Source organism: Lepeophtheirus salmonis, chromosome 10, assembly GCF_016086655.4.
Source record: "Lepeophtheirus salmonis chromosome 10, UVic_Lsal_1.4, whole genome shotgun sequence".
Lineage (NCBI taxonomy): Eukaryota > Metazoa > Arthropoda > Copepoda > Siphonostomatoida > Caligidae > Lepeophtheirus > Lepeophtheirus salmonis.
The window spans coordinates 14,560,730-14,578,670 of NC_052140.2; the positions used below are offsets into that span (position 1 = coordinate 14,560,730).

The 17,941-nt window shown below is 33.1% G+C and overlaps 1 protein-coding gene and 1 non-coding gene across 7 annotated transcripts in view; both read right to left on the minus strand.

The window, feature by feature from the left end:
* Positions 1-4,489: 4,489 nt before the first annotated feature.
* On the minus strand, positions 4,490-4,681 carry LOC121125757 (U2 spliceosomal RNA). The gene has a single exon (XR_005866752.1). It is a non-coding gene; the product is annotated as a U2 spliceosomal RNA (small nuclear RNA).
* A 4,700-nt stretch (positions 4,682-9,381) lies between these two features.
* LOC121125214 (uncharacterized) overlaps positions 9,382-17,941 on the minus strand; it is an 83,812-nt gene continuing 75,252 nt past the window's right edge. For 2 of the 6 annotated variants that reach the window (XM_071891359.1, XM_040720355.2), the window contains 7 exons: positions 12,914-13,206; positions 12,561-12,851; positions 12,096-12,503; positions 11,759-12,029; positions 11,314-11,686; positions 10,839-11,010; positions 9,382-10,401 (listed from right to left, as the gene is read on the minus strand). In XM_071891359.1, the coding sequence (XP_071747460.1) occupies positions 10,878-11,010; positions 11,314-11,686; positions 11,759-12,029; positions 12,096-12,503; positions 12,561-12,851; positions 12,914-13,206 (1,769 nt within the window). In that variant the 3' untranslated portion in view covers positions 9,382-10,401; positions 10,839-10,877. Of the gene's footprint in view, positions 10,402-10,838; positions 11,031-11,313; positions 11,687-11,758; positions 12,030-12,095; positions 12,504-12,560; positions 12,852-12,913; positions 13,207-17,941 lie in introns of all 6 variants that reach the window. The other 4 variants (XM_071891358.1, XM_040720354.2, XM_040720353.2 and 1 more) reach the window with 3 other exon arrangements.

Sequence of the window (17,941 nt, forward strand, 5' to 3'; positions counted from 1 at the left end):
TAATCGAACTAGAACCCAAATTTTTTCTATATTATTCATATAAGTTTTAAAAAATGAACAGATTTCACACAAAAAAGGCTAAATGAACCGTTTTTGAGCAATTGAGAGATCGCTGACAATTCCGAAGTCTAGGATTCTCAAAAACTTATCCTAAAAAATCTTTATTTGCAAAGTACCTATAATATTATTTTATTATTATTATTTTATTATTGTTATTTTTTTTTTTTAATTATATTAAAAGTTGGTACTTCATGTAATAATGAGCTTAATTTTTAAAAAGAACTTTAGCAAGAACATTTTTTCATTTTTTTGTTACAAAACTGTATTTGTTCTCTACTAGGGGTGTATTGATATATCGGAATAATCAAGAATCAGCCTTCTTTAGAGTACCGGAATCGGTGCAATACTACCAATTCCACCAATATACAGTATTCAGTAAAATAAAGTTTTTAATTATTAAAATTTTATTATTTCAAATGGTCAACAAATAAACAAAAAATGAAAATCATAGTATATAATTACCCAGGTTTAATTTTTTGGGCTCCTAAATGTAGGAGCCTGGATAAAATTAGTTTTTCTTTTATTCTAAATTAACAAATTAGAAATGCAATAATAATGGACTTTTAAACCAAAATTTAGGTCATGACATGTTCTTGCTCTAAAATCATGTTTAATATTGTTACCGCTAGTCCTTAAATACAAAAATGACCTTGAAAAACTTCAATAGATCTTCAGTTTTAATACCTTTTAAAATAGTCCAATGTTTTAAAATGTTTTTACTATTCAAACCCATATTCGACCATATAGACAGAAATCAAAGAACATATTGATATATATCAATAACAATATATCATTTCCTGAATGAACTTTGAATGCACAAATCGCATGCAATAATAAATTAAAACTAAATCCCCTATAAATACCCCTCTCAATGTATTTTTATGCCGCTGACTCAGCCTGACTCCCTAAGGGGGTAAATATTATGTGGAGAAAGAACCAAATGAATTATGAATGGTCCCTTGCACCAGGAGTTCCAACATCAGAGCTTTAAAGTATCGCACATTTGGCGTGATGTTCACATAATTTCCTTTCTAAAAATCGATTTTTATGTTGTAAATTGACATTAAATCTACAATTCAAAATCAAAAATAAAGAAATCTGAACCATAATCTAGCTTAACATAATCTGAGTAAGGTCCAACCGTCAATTATTACAGAGTAGAGGCTCTTTCATATCGACATAAATAAAAATCATATCCTCTAATATTTTCAAAAGAGTGAATGATATTTAAAATCACCAATCCTTATAAAATACAGATTTTACAATATTTATGTGCTTGTAAACTACTTGTAAATAGTTATCATGCCCACCTGCCTTCATCAATTGAAAATGGAAAGACTATTAAGTAATGATAGTAAGATATATACACCAAACAGGAATATATTGGCTTCTGAGTAGAGAGGGGTATTAACTTTTTTAAATTTCAATTTAAAATTAACTATAATCACAATTATGGCGTTAGGACACAAGACATTTACTTAAAGTGATTTTGCCTCAAGGGTATATTGCCTTAAAATATAAATAAATGTGATGTATACGTCGTTTTGTTATTTTTTGGTTAAAAGCGATGTTTCATTGGAATTTTTCAATCAAAATACGAATTGGGTATTACTATAAAACGTGTTTTTTCTGTTAGAAAATGATGGAAACATGACCCAAAATTTCCATGCAATCTCACAAATAAATAAACAGTGTAACGATTCGAATAGAAGAATTGCTAATCACTTCTCTATTAATAATTATCATTAGATGTTATGGATTATTCATAATATGAAATGGATTGATCATCAACCATAATATGATGCAAAAGCATAATTCCATCCATATTCCAACACAAAACAAATATTTCTTGGATTTTATAGTAATAAATATTACATGTTTTTGATTTTTTTTAAATCCAAAGGAAACATCAATTTCAACCACAAATAAACAAACATCAACTACATTTATTTATATATTAAGACAAAATATCCTTGAGGCAAAATGGCTTCAACGGAAAATGCCAAAGGCAAAATGGTTTGAGGCCATATTTCCTGAGGGAAAATAGTTTCAGGCAAAATTATCGGGCACCCATAATTATGATTGATATATTTATATATTTCCTAATTCTTGCCTTACTCTAATCACTAGAAAATTAAACATTCAAAATAGTAAATCATTTTATTATTTGTTAATTCAATTAAGTTATATATAATAAGGAATCATAATCCGTATTTAAATTGTCCACGAAGATGGTATCGGAGTCAGCTGAAATTTTTCTATGAGTACATCCCTATTCTCTACAAAAATCCAATTCATATGCACATATAGGTACCCATAACATACTCCTAACAAACATATTGGCAGTTATCTTAATATGAAGAGAGATATGATGTGAGTATGAAACATAATATTTAATCTTAACTATTCTGATTAACTAAGGAAGGAAAATAATACTATATTCCTATATATGTTATAAAAAAACATGCGTCAGACAGGAGAGTCAAAGTAGAATAAAGAATGAAAAAGTTTCGGGATGCTTTCTTTTTTATGTGCATATGTATCCTTCACAACATAAACATTTATTTATATACAGTTTATACTGTACAGAGCTCCCTTCTTTTAAATAACATGTTCAGAACGATGTTTATAGAAACAATTGAATATAGAGTAGTATGTAATAATATTTATGAATATGTTTTTTTTTAAACAGCATTTTTTCGCCTTCCAGTTATCAGATTTAAAAAAATATATATAACCATATTATGACAGCTTGATGGATTTTAATTAATTTAATTTAATAAAATCACTTCCATCTCATTTATATGAGTCCAGAAGCGCAATCAGGCCTTCCCAACTTGGTCCCTTGGCAAATCATGGTATTTCTTCTTGATCCGATTGATCAGTTGTTCTTTAATGATATTTAATGAATGGAGGTAAATATAAAAAAACAGCGTCCTACAGTTTGTTAAGGGAAAAAATATCCAGAATATCGACAAAACACTGAGACGGTACTTACGAGCTCTAGCTCCTTTTAAGGCTTACTTTACTCGTCGAAGTATAGGTAATTCTGTGGGTGAATGTATTTGCATGATAAAAAACAATGATCCAACATCTTCCAAATGAGGGTTTAAAAACAGATTGATTTCTGGATCTCTAGAAGTTGTCAATAAATATTATAAAGATGGTCAGGAAGGATTTTTCCTTTGTAAATTAAATCCAGAAACAATGGATTACATAATGAGGGAATGCAACGTAGATAAGTATTCTTCGGGTTTTAGAGGATCCGTTTGATTGCCAACAGGTAAAAATGACTTCTTATCCACTTCCCTGATTTAAAAAAAGTAGACTCCAAGGGTGCAAAAGCTACATATATAAGCTATGTACATCAAATAGACAACTTGGATGGAAACAGTACACCGATTTACACAAAAAAATAATGGAAATCAACAAATAACTTTTATTGTATGAACATTTTTTTTATTTGGTTATTTGACAATATTCTATTCTATTTTTTGTTTGTATTTTTGTTTTATTTTCCTATTAATTGCTGCTGTACATGAATTTTGTATATCTATGATGTAATTTTAAAAGTATGTAAGTAAAGATCAAGAAAAAAAAAGTACTACTAAATTTAAGTATTTCTTTTTCTTTTTGACGCTCATTTCCCCTTGTCTAAATTTAGCAAACCAATTTACAATGCTTAATTTCGTTGTTGCAGAGGCCGAATAATGTTCATAATGTCAAACTTTGGCTTTAACAAACATTTTTTCTCAAAAAACAAAACAAAGAACAATGATATTTTAACAAACAAATTTATTTTTTATATAGTTTTTTAACTTACAAAACTATATCTCATGAACCAATAGTCTCTCAATTGACAAATATGTGTATGTATTGTATTAAGGTTGATAATAACGAAACCTATTATAATGAATTTTTCTGGGGCCATCTATGTGTCATCCAATGAATCAAGAATCAAACTTTCATTATAGGTATGGTATTGTACCATACTTCTTTTCCAATGTAAAATGCTATGTAATAGTCTCACTTTGTGTGATAAAAGTTAAAATTTTCGTTTAAAAAGTTTCCAATCTCTATAAACAATGGATTAAGAGTTGCACAGTTGATAGGAAAATAGTCGATGATTCATCCTCCATATGGCAAAAGTAACATTTACGTTGATTGTCATTGAAATACTTTGCTCTTACTTGGAGAGTACCGGAGAGTATCCGATCTTTAGTCACTTCTCATCTGAACATAACAAATAATTATCAATAACACCAAAGCACTTCCTGATAGGATAGTCTATTTTCCTCCTCGCTAAATAATTGCTAAAAGGCTCCCATGAGGGAATCAAATATAATTTTCTACGAATGTATGGGGTTAAAAAAGATAACCGAAGACGTAATGGTTCTGCCGGTCTTGGAACTGGATAATTTTTTATTTTTGGTGGTGAGCCAGTGCTGAAGGACCTGCAAGATCCGGTCAACTCGTTGTGGAGATAGCGTAATCACCACACATCCACCCCAAAACAGAGATAAGTTTAATATCGAAGAGAACACATGGTCCTCGTATCAGATATTAAGCTGATAAGAACCAATACTACACTTTGATATTAGCCAAAAGGCCAAGAAGCGATTTAACAAATTACATAATTAGCCATTAAAGTTATTCCTGATTTCCACCCCGTATTCAACAAAACGAACAAAACGAAATATTTAATGAAAAAAGTTTTAATGATTTCAGAGTAAACCCCTCAACCCAACTCCTACCATTTTAGACATTTTGAACGACTCGTGAAACAATTCAAAGCTGTATGGTGAACTAAAAATGTGGTTATTTCACAATTGTTACTTTCAACTGGTTTAGTCTAGTTGAACTATCTTATTTATTTATAACCGTAATTTTGTTTCTAAAAAATGAGCTCAAATAAGTCATATAATCCATATAAATAATTATGCATAGGTATCAGTTGAGTCATTATTATTGAGCCGATTCCGATACTTTAAAAGAAGCTGATAATGCCCGATTCTGATGCATCGGTACATCCCTAATAAAAACATAAAAAAAGGATATATGGAATGCGGCGAATCTCATTACCAGAGCCGAAAATGTATGTAATTCCCAATTACGTGATTATTTATTAGGCTTATATTATGAAATAGTTAACTCCGGCATTTTCCGTGATAATAAATATTTCCCGGGGAATTCCGGACAAACGTATATATTATGTAGCATGTTTACTCCAACACAACCATACACATAAAAAAGATGTAATAAAGAGCAAAAAACTACCCAGGAAGAATAAAGAAGAACATCACACACAGTTTGCCATAATTACAACAGCTGTGTCTTCTTTCAAAGGAACTTTGAATCGTACTACGAACATATTTATGTTTATTTTACTTTGTATGTATATGTTTGTTGTTTGTCTTTGAAAGCATTTTTATGAAAAATATCTCTGTATGTATTGAGAAGTGGTTTGTTTTCACTTCAGAGCTGAAACTAGTAGACAGTGCACCTGGTATAGCATTTGGAATACTTTTTCCCCAACCTAACATATATTGAAATCCTACGAATTGACAATCCATGAATTCAGTGATGAATATCATGCAATTTTGAAGTGCAATCGAGTAATTTTATATAACTACAGAAAGATTTGACATTGTACAAAACAAAACCACTTTTGAAAACGTTTAGGATCATTGGATTAATGACTGTTTGAGTTTGCTTCAAAAATGGACACTACCAAAATGCATCCTAGACAGCTGAAAATGTACTGAGTGTATATTATTCTAACCCTAAAATAAAAAATCACGGTCAATTTGCAATTGAGGCATTTTTTAAAATGAAATCATCAACTAAGAGCTTCTCCTTTACGACCAACCTATTAATTATAATCTCTATTGCAATGGAGTTTTATATTTAGCTAATATGAAAGATTTTGTGTTCCATTTGGAGAGCCACATCTATAGTGTCTTGTTAAAAGTTCTCAGTTCTTTTTAGGGAGGTTCTGATTTCTTCACCATAAGAGTCCATCTTATCAACTTTTAGCAAAATTTATTATATCAATATTTTATTTAAATAGCTAGATGTATGTACTTGGTATCAGTAAACAACATCGCTTTTAGTAAACTGTATCCTGTTGTAGTACAATAAATAGTCCTTCAAATGAAAACTTTGTAATACAATCCAAGCCAGAAAGCATATTTTAATTTAGGTCTGAATTTAAGATATTTTGCCTGCAAAAATGCATTTAATAATTTTGGTATTTATAACAAAATGAAAATAATAAAAAACTATAAACAATCAGACAATCTAGTGACTATATTAAGTTTGTGATTATAGCAAAATTTGAATCCCCTAGACAATAATATGGTCACCTAAACATTTAAAGTTAAATATTTTATTTCAAGTTTTTGCCCAAATTGCATATTTTAAGATTAGGTCGACGAAATATTTTACTGCTCCGAATTGGGTGAACTTATCCCTCTCAAACAATCTTTCATAGTATAGTTCTAATAAGTAGTTATTCCATGAATATATTTACTCCCAACTTGTATATACTTGCTAGAAAATTGTGGTTGTGTCAACTTACCAGCGCGTCAATTAACCCCTCACTCTCAAACCCTTTTGAATTAATACAAACTGCTAAAAACAAAACTTTTTATTGATATCATTTGTCTTTCAGGAAAATACATATCTTATCTTTTTTGCTTTAAAATGCTCAAGTCAAACATTGTAAGTTCAGAATGTCCCAGTGAATTGCGAATGGCACTTTAAAAATATTCCATTGACTTACAAAATAATTTACCGATTTTTTTCCATAGTATCAACTGGTAGAGTAATAAAAACAAAAAGAAATGGTAGAATATATTTGTCATCCGAACAAGTACATCTTGATGGGGAACGAGTTATAAAGAGATATGACACATTATCCACTGCTCCGAGGGTCTCATCAACAGATAAATAAGTTGAAGAACGATAACAAAGCATTGAGAAGAATCCTGGAGGCCAGAAGACCTTAAAAACTTAAAAGTTGTGAATATACAATTTGGCAAATTTCTAGCCCTGCTATATGTAGTCTCGTCCTCACCAGACTACAACCCTTTTGACCATGGGATCTAGAGTGGTATTGAGAGGAAGGCATGTGTCATATCCCATGTGAATGTTTATACCAAAATCCTGCCGACAAGAAGGTGTGTTATAAATGTCGGATAGTGCGTGAAGAATACCTGTAAGGCCTTCATGCCTATAATGGAGGCTATGGCTGTTGCTAAGGGTGGCTACTTGTATTTTTTTTTTTTTTTGATAAAATGATAAAGTTGAGCCATAAAAATTCGAGTACAATTTACAGGGACGCAATATAAAAGAATTGAATAAATAACATGTCAACAGTTCCAGTCTTGAATGATAGAACGTTGCACGCGTACATTTATTGATTAATGAACATGAAGCAAATACCCTGAAATTATCCATTTAATACATGTGTCACAGCTCTATTTTTAGTCTACTCATCACTCCTAAAGAGCCGTAGATAATGCAGAACTTAAAGTTAAAGGTGGTTATTCCACAAACAGACTGGAGCACAAATAGTGTAACTTGATAAATTGAAGTGGGTTAACAAGTTTCTATCTACCCCTTTACATCATGGATTATCAACAACTGAAGGTCAAAAACGTTTAGCTTATTTCCTAAGTCTTCAAGTACAATTCATTTTTATCTTTCAAACACCATAAGTAATTTTATGGAAAAAAAAACACGTGTCAACATTTCCAGTCGTAAGCCATCTACCTATGTACGCGTACAGACTCTATCATTTATTATGGACGAAATGTGAATATTCCCTGAGGGAATATTCATGTAAAAATAAAAAGTATTCTTTACTATGTTTGTATATGTTAATAAATCAATGTCCCTTTACTTTCAAATAGCCTCAGCCACTAAAAAACCATTACCTCCCTCACTCACCAATATCCCTTCGAGACGTCTCTAATGATCTCCATATTGAAAATGTAAAATGAAAATTAACCAAACATATTATTAAAAGCATCTACCGGGTGTTTCAAATTGTGTTTATACTCCAACGTAATCGAGAACAACGAACTGTATAAGATAACTAAATTGATGTAATTTTTAAACACATATTAGAATAAATAATATTTATTAGTCTCTAAATACAGCATACATACATTGGCTGCACATACAGTCACCCATCTCTAACAATAGTTTAAGCTGAGAGTCTTTATATTAGTATCAGACATCACAGCTCTACTTCTTCTTCAGAGCACTAATGTTTGGATTGGGAAGACTAGAGTATTTCTATTAATTTGTGGAGAGTTGCGATGTTTAGAGGGAGGGGACTCAAAAACTTGCAGTAGCATTTAATTACGCTTTATCTCCTGCTAGTTTTAATAGGTGCTCGGTGATTTCATTCCCAGTAAATTCATTCCCTGCCAAATTCCTCCATGAACATTTCATTCCCACTTTCGAGAGGGATATTTAGGGACATTTATGTTTCTAAACGACATAGTAGTTTATGTGTAGGGCTTTCGAGGGAGGGCTGGGCAGACGCCACCAGAGATGAGGGGTAAGTCATCGATGACTGGTGATGGATGGATGACGGATATGAATGATTTATGGTGTTATTACCTTGGGAAATAGAAAAAGAACAAGACTAATGAATGGGATTCTACTCCTACTCACTACAAAGATTTATTCAGATGTCATTTCTGATCCATAAACACTATATGTCATTCATATCCCTCATCAGTATTGAAAAATATAAGAAAATATTTTTGAGTTGTCTTCTTTGGAGTCCATAAAAATTATGTTTATCGTCAATTAGTCAATTTACTGCAAGTTTTGGGTCCTCTATCTGTAGAAAAGTCATAATACGTTATTTTTTCACTCTCCAAAAACACATATTGTCCTCAATCTCTTTAGAAATGTAAACTGAGACACCATCCTTTTTTAATGGTTTTGAATGTGATCTTCTTACACAATAAAATAAATACATTGAATATATTCGCATAGACTCACAAACAATTGAGTGGATTGACCTTGACAGCTTCTTTTGGAGTCCAATATAGACTACCTGCTACTTTCCACTCTTCTTTTAAGAGCAGTTCCCGCATGGATAAATATTTCCTCACGGATTTTTTTGTAGCGTTATTCAAACATTTTTGATCTAACGGATTTTTTTATAAAATAAAACATCTGCGTATAGGTTACTTTTAGCAACTAATTTGTTTAAATTTTCAAGAAATAAATTCAGTAAACTTTGGAAAAATCATTTAACGAGTTTCAAATTTGTATGTAAATAATGAATAAGGCGAATTGGGAAGAATAAATCAAAAAAGGTAATTTTTATTTTGAGTAAACAAAAAGAACTACATGTTTTTGCAAATACTAGCAAATAATAATGTTAATTAATATTCATAATAATTATAATAATAAATATATATTGTACATATTTCAAAAAATACAATTTCGCAATAAATATTATTTATTCTCAGTAAATTGATATTATGCCACGGTTTTTTTTGTTTGTTGACGTTGCTTTTTTTAGAAACATTTCATGTTTAAATTTGGTAGAAAGGAAAGTGAATTGTTTTTTTTCATGATTAGATCAGATGATTTATTAAAAATTCAATTTCGAATTGAGAAAATTGTATATATGTATATATAAGTATATAGATTGAAATACAAAGAAAAAAAAAGAGATAGAGATTTTTAAAAAAAATCATGCAAACGATTTTTTACGATTTTTTTTTGTAATATTAAATATTGTGACAGGAATATTTTTTGCTTTTAATGTTGTAAAAAAAGAAAGATATAGACAGGAAATTGTGCACAGGTATTTATAAGTAATAGGTATGTATGTCTGTAGTAGTAAATTTAATGGTATGAGTAACTTGACGTTGTTTTTAATTTTTTGTGTTTTTTTGAAAAATAAAGTAAAACAATTAATTATAAGTATGGTTGTTTTATTGATATTTTTAATATCAAGTTCGATCGATATTCTTCAGTCTTGAATCAACAGTTTCAGAGATATATTCGTTCTTCTTAGATGGTTGTATTATGTAACGGGAGGAGCGGCTGAAGAAAGGGATCGCTCATGAGGAGATGTGGAGGCGTTGTTATAATGAGAACGAAGAGGTGGTGATAAGGAGGAATCAATAACACCTAGATTGGGTTCGAATTTTGGTTCAAATTTGGGTTCATACTTCTTTTGAGAGGATGATGAAATAGTTGGGAAGCTGATTGGAAGAGATACAGCTCCATTTGGCAGATAGGTCGTCGTGTTGGTGGTGTTGGAAGAGAATGCGAAGGAGTTGGGGGAGATTCTGGGTGAGGCTATAATGTACATATGCTAATCAATAAGCGTCAAATATTATATTCCTTAGAGTTGTAAAAATGTGACCAGTCATTTTATAAAATCCTAAGATTGGCGTAATATTTGATAATTATACTTTTTTTTTTATAAGAGCAGCTCAGCTGTCATGGCATTTTATTAAATTAGTACCCGTCAGCTATGAGCTAGGGCAACGGCATATAAAGAAATTACTCCATTGTCCATCCTCAATTCTACTCTAAATCTAACAAAGACCCCTACCTATAACGCCTTAACAAAACATTGGTGTTACTCGCACTTTATCCTACACTGACCCCTCTTTAATAAGGAAGACTAATGACAGTAGCTTTGGATAATTAAATCACTGCAAGGGTTCCAACTATAAAAATATTGCTCTCGTCATATTTTTTACAACTCTAGTACTCATATGAAAACTTACATAGAGAACCCGAAAAAGGTGTTTCTGATCGTTGAGGACTTACTGCTGATGTTGTTGCTGATCCAGAATGTGTTGAAAACAATCCCGAAGTTGATCCGAAGGGTGGGGGAGAGGCTGGCGAGCTGGGTCCCCCACTGGAACTACCGTAAGATGGGTTGATTCGCTTCTCCTTCTGTCTCCTAAGAGAAATTGCTTAATGATTTATATTTGAAAGGTGGGCTCATTTCCCAAAGGCAAGAAACGAGCCCCATCTTATAGTCTAGGTGGTACAGAAGGAAAAGAGGAAAGTCGTGGAAATAAATGTTGTGTGATCTTTGAAAGTTTGAAGGAAGATTGGGTTGTGTTATGAAAGTCACAGACACGGACACACAATACTTGTGTAAGCATAAAATGTAGGTACATTATTTGTTCACTCCCAGACGCAAGACCACTCTCTAGATTTATTTCCAAGAGCTTCCCCTTTCAAAGGAAATACCTATTACAAAACCATACGCGAACAACTTCTTTTTCCATGTTGAGACTATCCGCCACATAGGATATTTCCTCTGAAGTTGGTTTCGGGTTTTGATTAAATGCTCTTTCAAGGGCAATCCGTACTGTTGTCTCTATTGAAGTTCGTTTCTTTCGTCGTCTACCCATAGCATCCGCTGAGGAAAGGGAGTTACAATAAATGTTCGTATTGTTGAGGGAGTTATCCGCATCCTCCAGCCATTTGGCGAGTAGAGGCTTGAGTTTACACATGTTTTTAAAACTGAGATTAAGAGCTTCGAACCGGGATATCGTAGTTTGAGAAAAGTCATTTCCGTACATCTTACCCATTGCAAGTCCAACATCCCCTTGAGTGTAACCTATAAATAGAGCATTGACAAAGAATAATGATTAAGATGACCGAAAACACAAAATTATTTTCTTCTTCTCACCCAATTTGATTCTCTTTTGCTTAAACATTTTCGCAAACTGCTCTAATTCCTCCAGATCCGTGGAGTCTTCCGGAGCTAATTCAATTCTCTGACAATTCGCTCCGTTCCCTGTCAGGGTCGCTACAGGAAGATTAGATTTACTTGGGTTTAAACGATGCTGCGGCATTGTTAACTGCGCTTTCGTTGGTTGATGAGATCGATCTTTTTCCCGCTGTTGCTTCTTTTGTATTTGATGTAGCTGATTTGCAGCCTGAGCCATAGCATGATGAAACTAAACAAATAATTTGAGGTTTGTTATTTTTGGAGTAAATTGTTAATTTACAAAACTAGATAGTACCTGTGGGGAATTCCCTATTATGCCAAAAGGGGAACTCGATGGAGGCCCAGCACTAGTCAAGGGTCCAAGAGTTGTTGTGGCTGTAGATGTGGTGGAGAGGGATGGTCCATTTGATTCCTGACACCCGCTACTGCTAACACTACTCAAAACACTGCTTGAAGGAACATTAATACTTCTACTGTTGCTCAGTGCAGCAGAGGAGGTTGGAAGATTGATTAGATTACTACTGATACACCCACTGCTGCTTCCAGTGCTAGAAATAATGCTTTGAAGCGAGCCCACTGTTGTGGTTGAGGAAGATGATGGTGAGGAGGATGAAGATGGAGTAGAAGGCTTTGGAGGTGGAACAACTAGATTAGACAATGATGGCATGGGAGGAGTGCCGCGACCAAAGAGGTTCGTTATGCCCTAGTTAAGTTTAAATATTAAATATATGCATCTTTTTCTAAAGGCAACTACTCTTACTTGATTAGTTAGAAGAGGTTGAGGGCTGGAGAGATGATTCGCAGATTGTTGAAGAAGTAAGAGGTTTTGTAAATGTTGTTGTATATTCTGTTGTTGCTGCTGCAGCGCCTGCTGAATAGCCTGCAGATCCCCAGGAGGAAAGGTGGATAGTGTAGGTAGTGACGGCGGAGGGGTTGGAGAGGACTCGCCCTCCTTTTTAGAAGCAGCAACTGCCATTTGCCGTGCTGCAACAGCTGCCAATTGACTTTGCCATAGTCCAGGAGGAGCTGGTGAGGCTCCACCTGCCACAATCTGTAGGCAGAGAACAAAAAAAAAATAAAGATATTGCTACATTGTACAATGTCATAACTCACTTGATTAAGAGAGAGTTGACCAGCGCCGAGTGCAGCAAGTGCTGCTTGCACATTGGCAGCCGTCGTGGAAGATGGTGAAATAGGATGTGGCGGAAGTATGACGGGGTTACTACAGGTAGATGACTCTAATCCTGGAGTAGGGGTGGATAGAGGTGAATCTTTTAAAGATGAAGGTGTTCCCATGGATCGAATGTGCCTTTGCGTTAGGTTGTTGAGGTCGTCTGGATTATTGTTGCCATTTGAGTATTCATATTCCTCTGAGCTTCCATCGTTTTTTGAGTCTTGATCTTTTACTATGGAGTATAAATGAATAACTATCTTAGTTAAATAGAGGTATGAACAGCGTCAAAAAGTTCTAATTTAATTTCTATTTTTGTGTGTAACATTCAAAAAAGAATTAGTGTAATATCTTAATCTGATTAGTTTTAACTCTCATAATAATAATGAAAGGCTCTTTTGAACTTATGCACTTACGACATCTACTAACAGTTGCTAGATGCTAATAATTGATATCTCGGTAGTAATATATTGTATGTATTTAACTCGGAATTAAAAATATTCAAGTAGAGATCTGCAATTATAGTCAGAATATCTATTTACTTTTCATTTTTAATGACATCACAAAAAGTAACCATCAAATTCGTAAGATGCAAACGGATAAGTCGACGCTAAAATTACATTTCGAAATAATATATAGTCCCCTTGCTCACTTTGTCCCTATGACGCAATTACAATAAGTGGAATTACTCCAATGTTGATCCCCCATTCAACTCTGGGTCATATAAGGACTTACACTTATTCTTGAGCACACGTATTATATTTGAAGAATAATAATGACAGCTTTTGAAAAAAAAAAATATATATATAAGCAATACTGCTCTAATTACCAAATAAGAAAAAAGTTAGCACGCATTTTGGGTCATATAGTAAACAATTCTAGAAATATATGCGTTTTACAATATCCTTCTTCTAAAGTGAGTAACAAAATATATAGAATTGTTTCATAGAAAAATATGACATACCAATATATCATTAATGAGAAACCAAAAACCAACATGATCCTCCTGACAATTTGAAGTTTGTATTGTAGAAAAACAGTTTAGCTGTTATTAATTATTAGCTGATTTAATTATATTAGCTTCTATAATTTATAATAGAAAGAAAATACTCACAAATTCTTACTTCCTATCTTGTATAGAAATAGGAATGAATTACTCCGTTTTTAATACTTAATGCTTAGATGTTTTCACCTCAATAATGAAAACAGCTTTAAAAATTACTGTTCATATTGCCAAGACCAGACAACTCTTTCACATATAAAATTCTACGGATTTACAACACTACTATCAACCACTGACTGCATGGCCTCTCAAAAATCCTTCCAAAACAAATTAACGTCATCTAACACTCTTATTATTTATTTAAATTAATTTTATAGTAGATTTATAGGATCATATCACCAATCAAATTAAGGATAATGTTGCTTTATTGATAAGTAATGTGTATTGACACATAAAATATATTTTGCATTTTATGCAAATATTTGCAAACATATACGTACACATAAAAGCAAAAAAAAAAATATTTTTAATCTTTAAAAAGACCTGATAGTTAATCACACCCAACAAATCATCAATATAATTATTTATTTTTGAGCACATTAGGGCTGTAAATTGTGGGTATTTTTTAGCTGGCCCGTTTTTATTTGGAATTGGTAATCTAAAGAGGATTGTTGTCATTATTATCATTTAACCACTGCCTTTCGTAATACATTCCATTATATTCAAACCCTGATTGAACATCCATGTGTCCTCATAAAAGAACAAGATTGAAAATGTATTCCATAGCTATAATTGTAAATCCTTGTTGGAATATAAGAAAAATTCAAGATGTCCATATGTATTTCCTTCTCCCCTAAATCCTTTTTCACAGCCGATTAAAGAGGATCCAATGAAACAATATTAATACGGCTTAGCTGCTCTCCCCCAGGCCATTCTTTAAATTGTCAGGATTTTCAATTTCTTTTTATTTAACATGCCCAAAGTACACCATCACTTAATATTTAACTTTGATATATAATCCTCAAGAATGAAAAAGTAATGATAACAGCTTTATCAAATAAAAATAAAGAACAATGCTCAACTTTATAATAATATCGAACGCGTTGTTTGTCATATTTATTACAATTATAAATAAAATAAATTAAAAGCTGAGTGGATATTCTGTATATCTTCACTTCCTTTCTTTAACTTTGAAATAATGAAACTTTTTTAACATTTTTCTAAATATATACATACCTTAAAGAAGAAAAAACAACCAATTTTTTTTTTTCATTCTTTGAAAGTCTTTTATGAGATTTTAAAAAAATCCCTATGTATATAGCCAATGATAAAGGGAAGAAAGTCAATAGATGCATTGACGCCTAGATCTAACTATATAATATATAAGTACATAGTAGAAAGAGAGAGAATTGAAAAAAATACCGCGTTTTTACTTCAATTTAAAGATCTTTATGTGATGGTCACTTTACATATTCTGCGGCCCCTTAACTTACAAGCAAGTTGGGGAATTAATTTTAGGAACAAATAATTTCTTCCTTGGTAAATTAATTATCGTTCATTTCTATTTTTTAATCCTCTCCAGGAAATCACATCCATCATTTTATCATGATTTTTTTACATATGGTGTTCAGAAGTTGCGACTCTGGCCAACTTTTTGTCTGATTAATATTGTCTGTGACCTCCATTTAACAACTAGTGCGATATTTTTTTTAAACAGATTTTCCCTTAAGCTAATGAAAGCTGAATCAATTTTTTATAATTATTATTATTCAATATAATCGTTTTTGGTGTCAATAACTCCCTTGAGTTGATTATGGAAACGGGAGAAAGTCTTGATGACATTCTCCATTGGCCAATTCCAACCGTGTCCTGGACATCAACTCAGATTTTGTGTGGTAGGAGGATCTGTTGATGTGTTGCTCAACTGGGACCTTCAAGAAAGACTCCATGTTGTTCAATTATATTAGAGGCCAAATACAGGGTTCAACAAAGACAAAAAAATATTCCTACCTTATCTTTGATCTGAACGCATTGCTTTAGATTCATAATCACCTCCAGAAATGAAACATCCAAATTTTCTAAAATTATTCTCTCATTGTGCTCCAAGGGTAGCTATAAACTAACTTTAATTCTAAATTTGTATAGGTTAGAATTATGTATAATATAAAGGGAGCGGGGATCAAATTGTTGCCTACTTTAAATAACTTGAATAACTTTGAATAACTTTGATAACTTGAAGACGACATTATCAAATAAAAAACCGGTTACCGAATAGGACAGCTATTCTACTCAGCTGACGATACGTAGTTCAGTTAGCATCATACCGTCATCATATGAGGAGATAAAGAGCTATAAGTGGAACGAGGAGCTTTCGAGGTCCGCCGTAGTCATGGGATTGGTTAATAATGGAGGTGAAATCTCCAATTCAACGATTGCTTCAACCTTAGGAGTGAATTTACGGACTGTTCAGCGTATCCGTAAGAAGCTAGAGAACACCTGGGATGTTAATGCCACCATAAAGAGGGCGCCCAAGGAGTAGGACGCCGACAGGAAGGTCAGGGACACCGACTTTGTCGACAAGGTGAAGAAGATGGTTGTGGATGCTCCTACCAGGCCCATGAAGGCCATTGCGAGGGATCTGGGCTGCCATGAGAAAACAATAAGGGACTGTGTATCTGAGGATTTAAGGTGCAGGAGCTACAAGATGCAGGTGGGTCAGATCTTGACCCAGAAGGCAAAGGACAACAGGCTGATGAAGTCAACAAAATTGCTCAACAAGCTCAAGCACCCAAAGCAGCGCAGGATGCTGTGGTTTTTCTCTGATGAAAAGAATTTCTGTCAAGATCAGAAGGTCAACAAGCAGAACAACAGGTGGATAGCCACCTGCACCAGCCATGTGAGGAAGGTAATGAAGACCAAGTTCCCTGCCATGGTCATGGTGTTCGGGGTGGTCAGCAGTGAAGGTCATGTTATGCCTCCCCACATGTTTGAAACGGGTCTAAAGGTCAATACAGAGGTCTGCCTGGATGTTATGCAGAAGGTGGCTCTACCCTGGATCCAAGGGGTGGCCGGAGACAGGCCCTGGGTGTGGCAACAGGACTCAGCACCCTGCCATGTGTCCAAAATCTCCATGCAGTGGTTAACCGAGAACTGTTATGATGTCGTAACCAAGGATTTGTGGCCTCCTAACTCTCTCGACCTTAATCCTTTGGACTATTTTGTCTGGGGCTATGTCGAGAGACATACCAACAGACATACCCATAGCACCAAGGCCAGCCTGATGAACTCCATCAAGGAGGTATGCGGCAACATGGACAATAAGATGGTCAGAAGAGCCTGCGGCCGGTTCAGAGACCGTATTGAGGCTTTTATTGATGCCAACGGTGATTATTTCGAATGAATGGGTACTTTATACCTATATGCTCGTCATAGTTTTGATTTTCAATAAAAAAGTTAAAAAATGTATATTTTGTGTTGTTTTTGTAGAAAAATATTTTGGCGACAATTTGATCCCCGCTCCCTGTAATACATTCATGCAAAATGATGCTAAATGCGTTATTTTAATCTTTGAGTAAAAAAGAAGTTTTGTATCCTTTCAAACATTGAACGAGATGTGCTCCTTTAAGATGACATTATACAGCAATGCAATTTTCCATATATTATTTCCTTACTATGTCACAACTTTTTCGAACTAGCATTATAGTACATTTTCCCTGCATGATTTGAAAAAAAAACTTATGATATTATTCGATATCTGTAACTGGAAAGTGAATTTTCTCCCGTCACGAATTCCCTTTAGTGAGCAAAGTAGTTACTTTTCCCAAGATACTCTATAAGACCTTGTAAACTATACATATATAATTTTTACAAATGACTTTTGGTTCTGCAGATTTTTGTATTGTAGATTTGAACTTCATATATTATTCTACAATATTCTCTAAATATTCGTTTCTCTTTTTGTAAAATA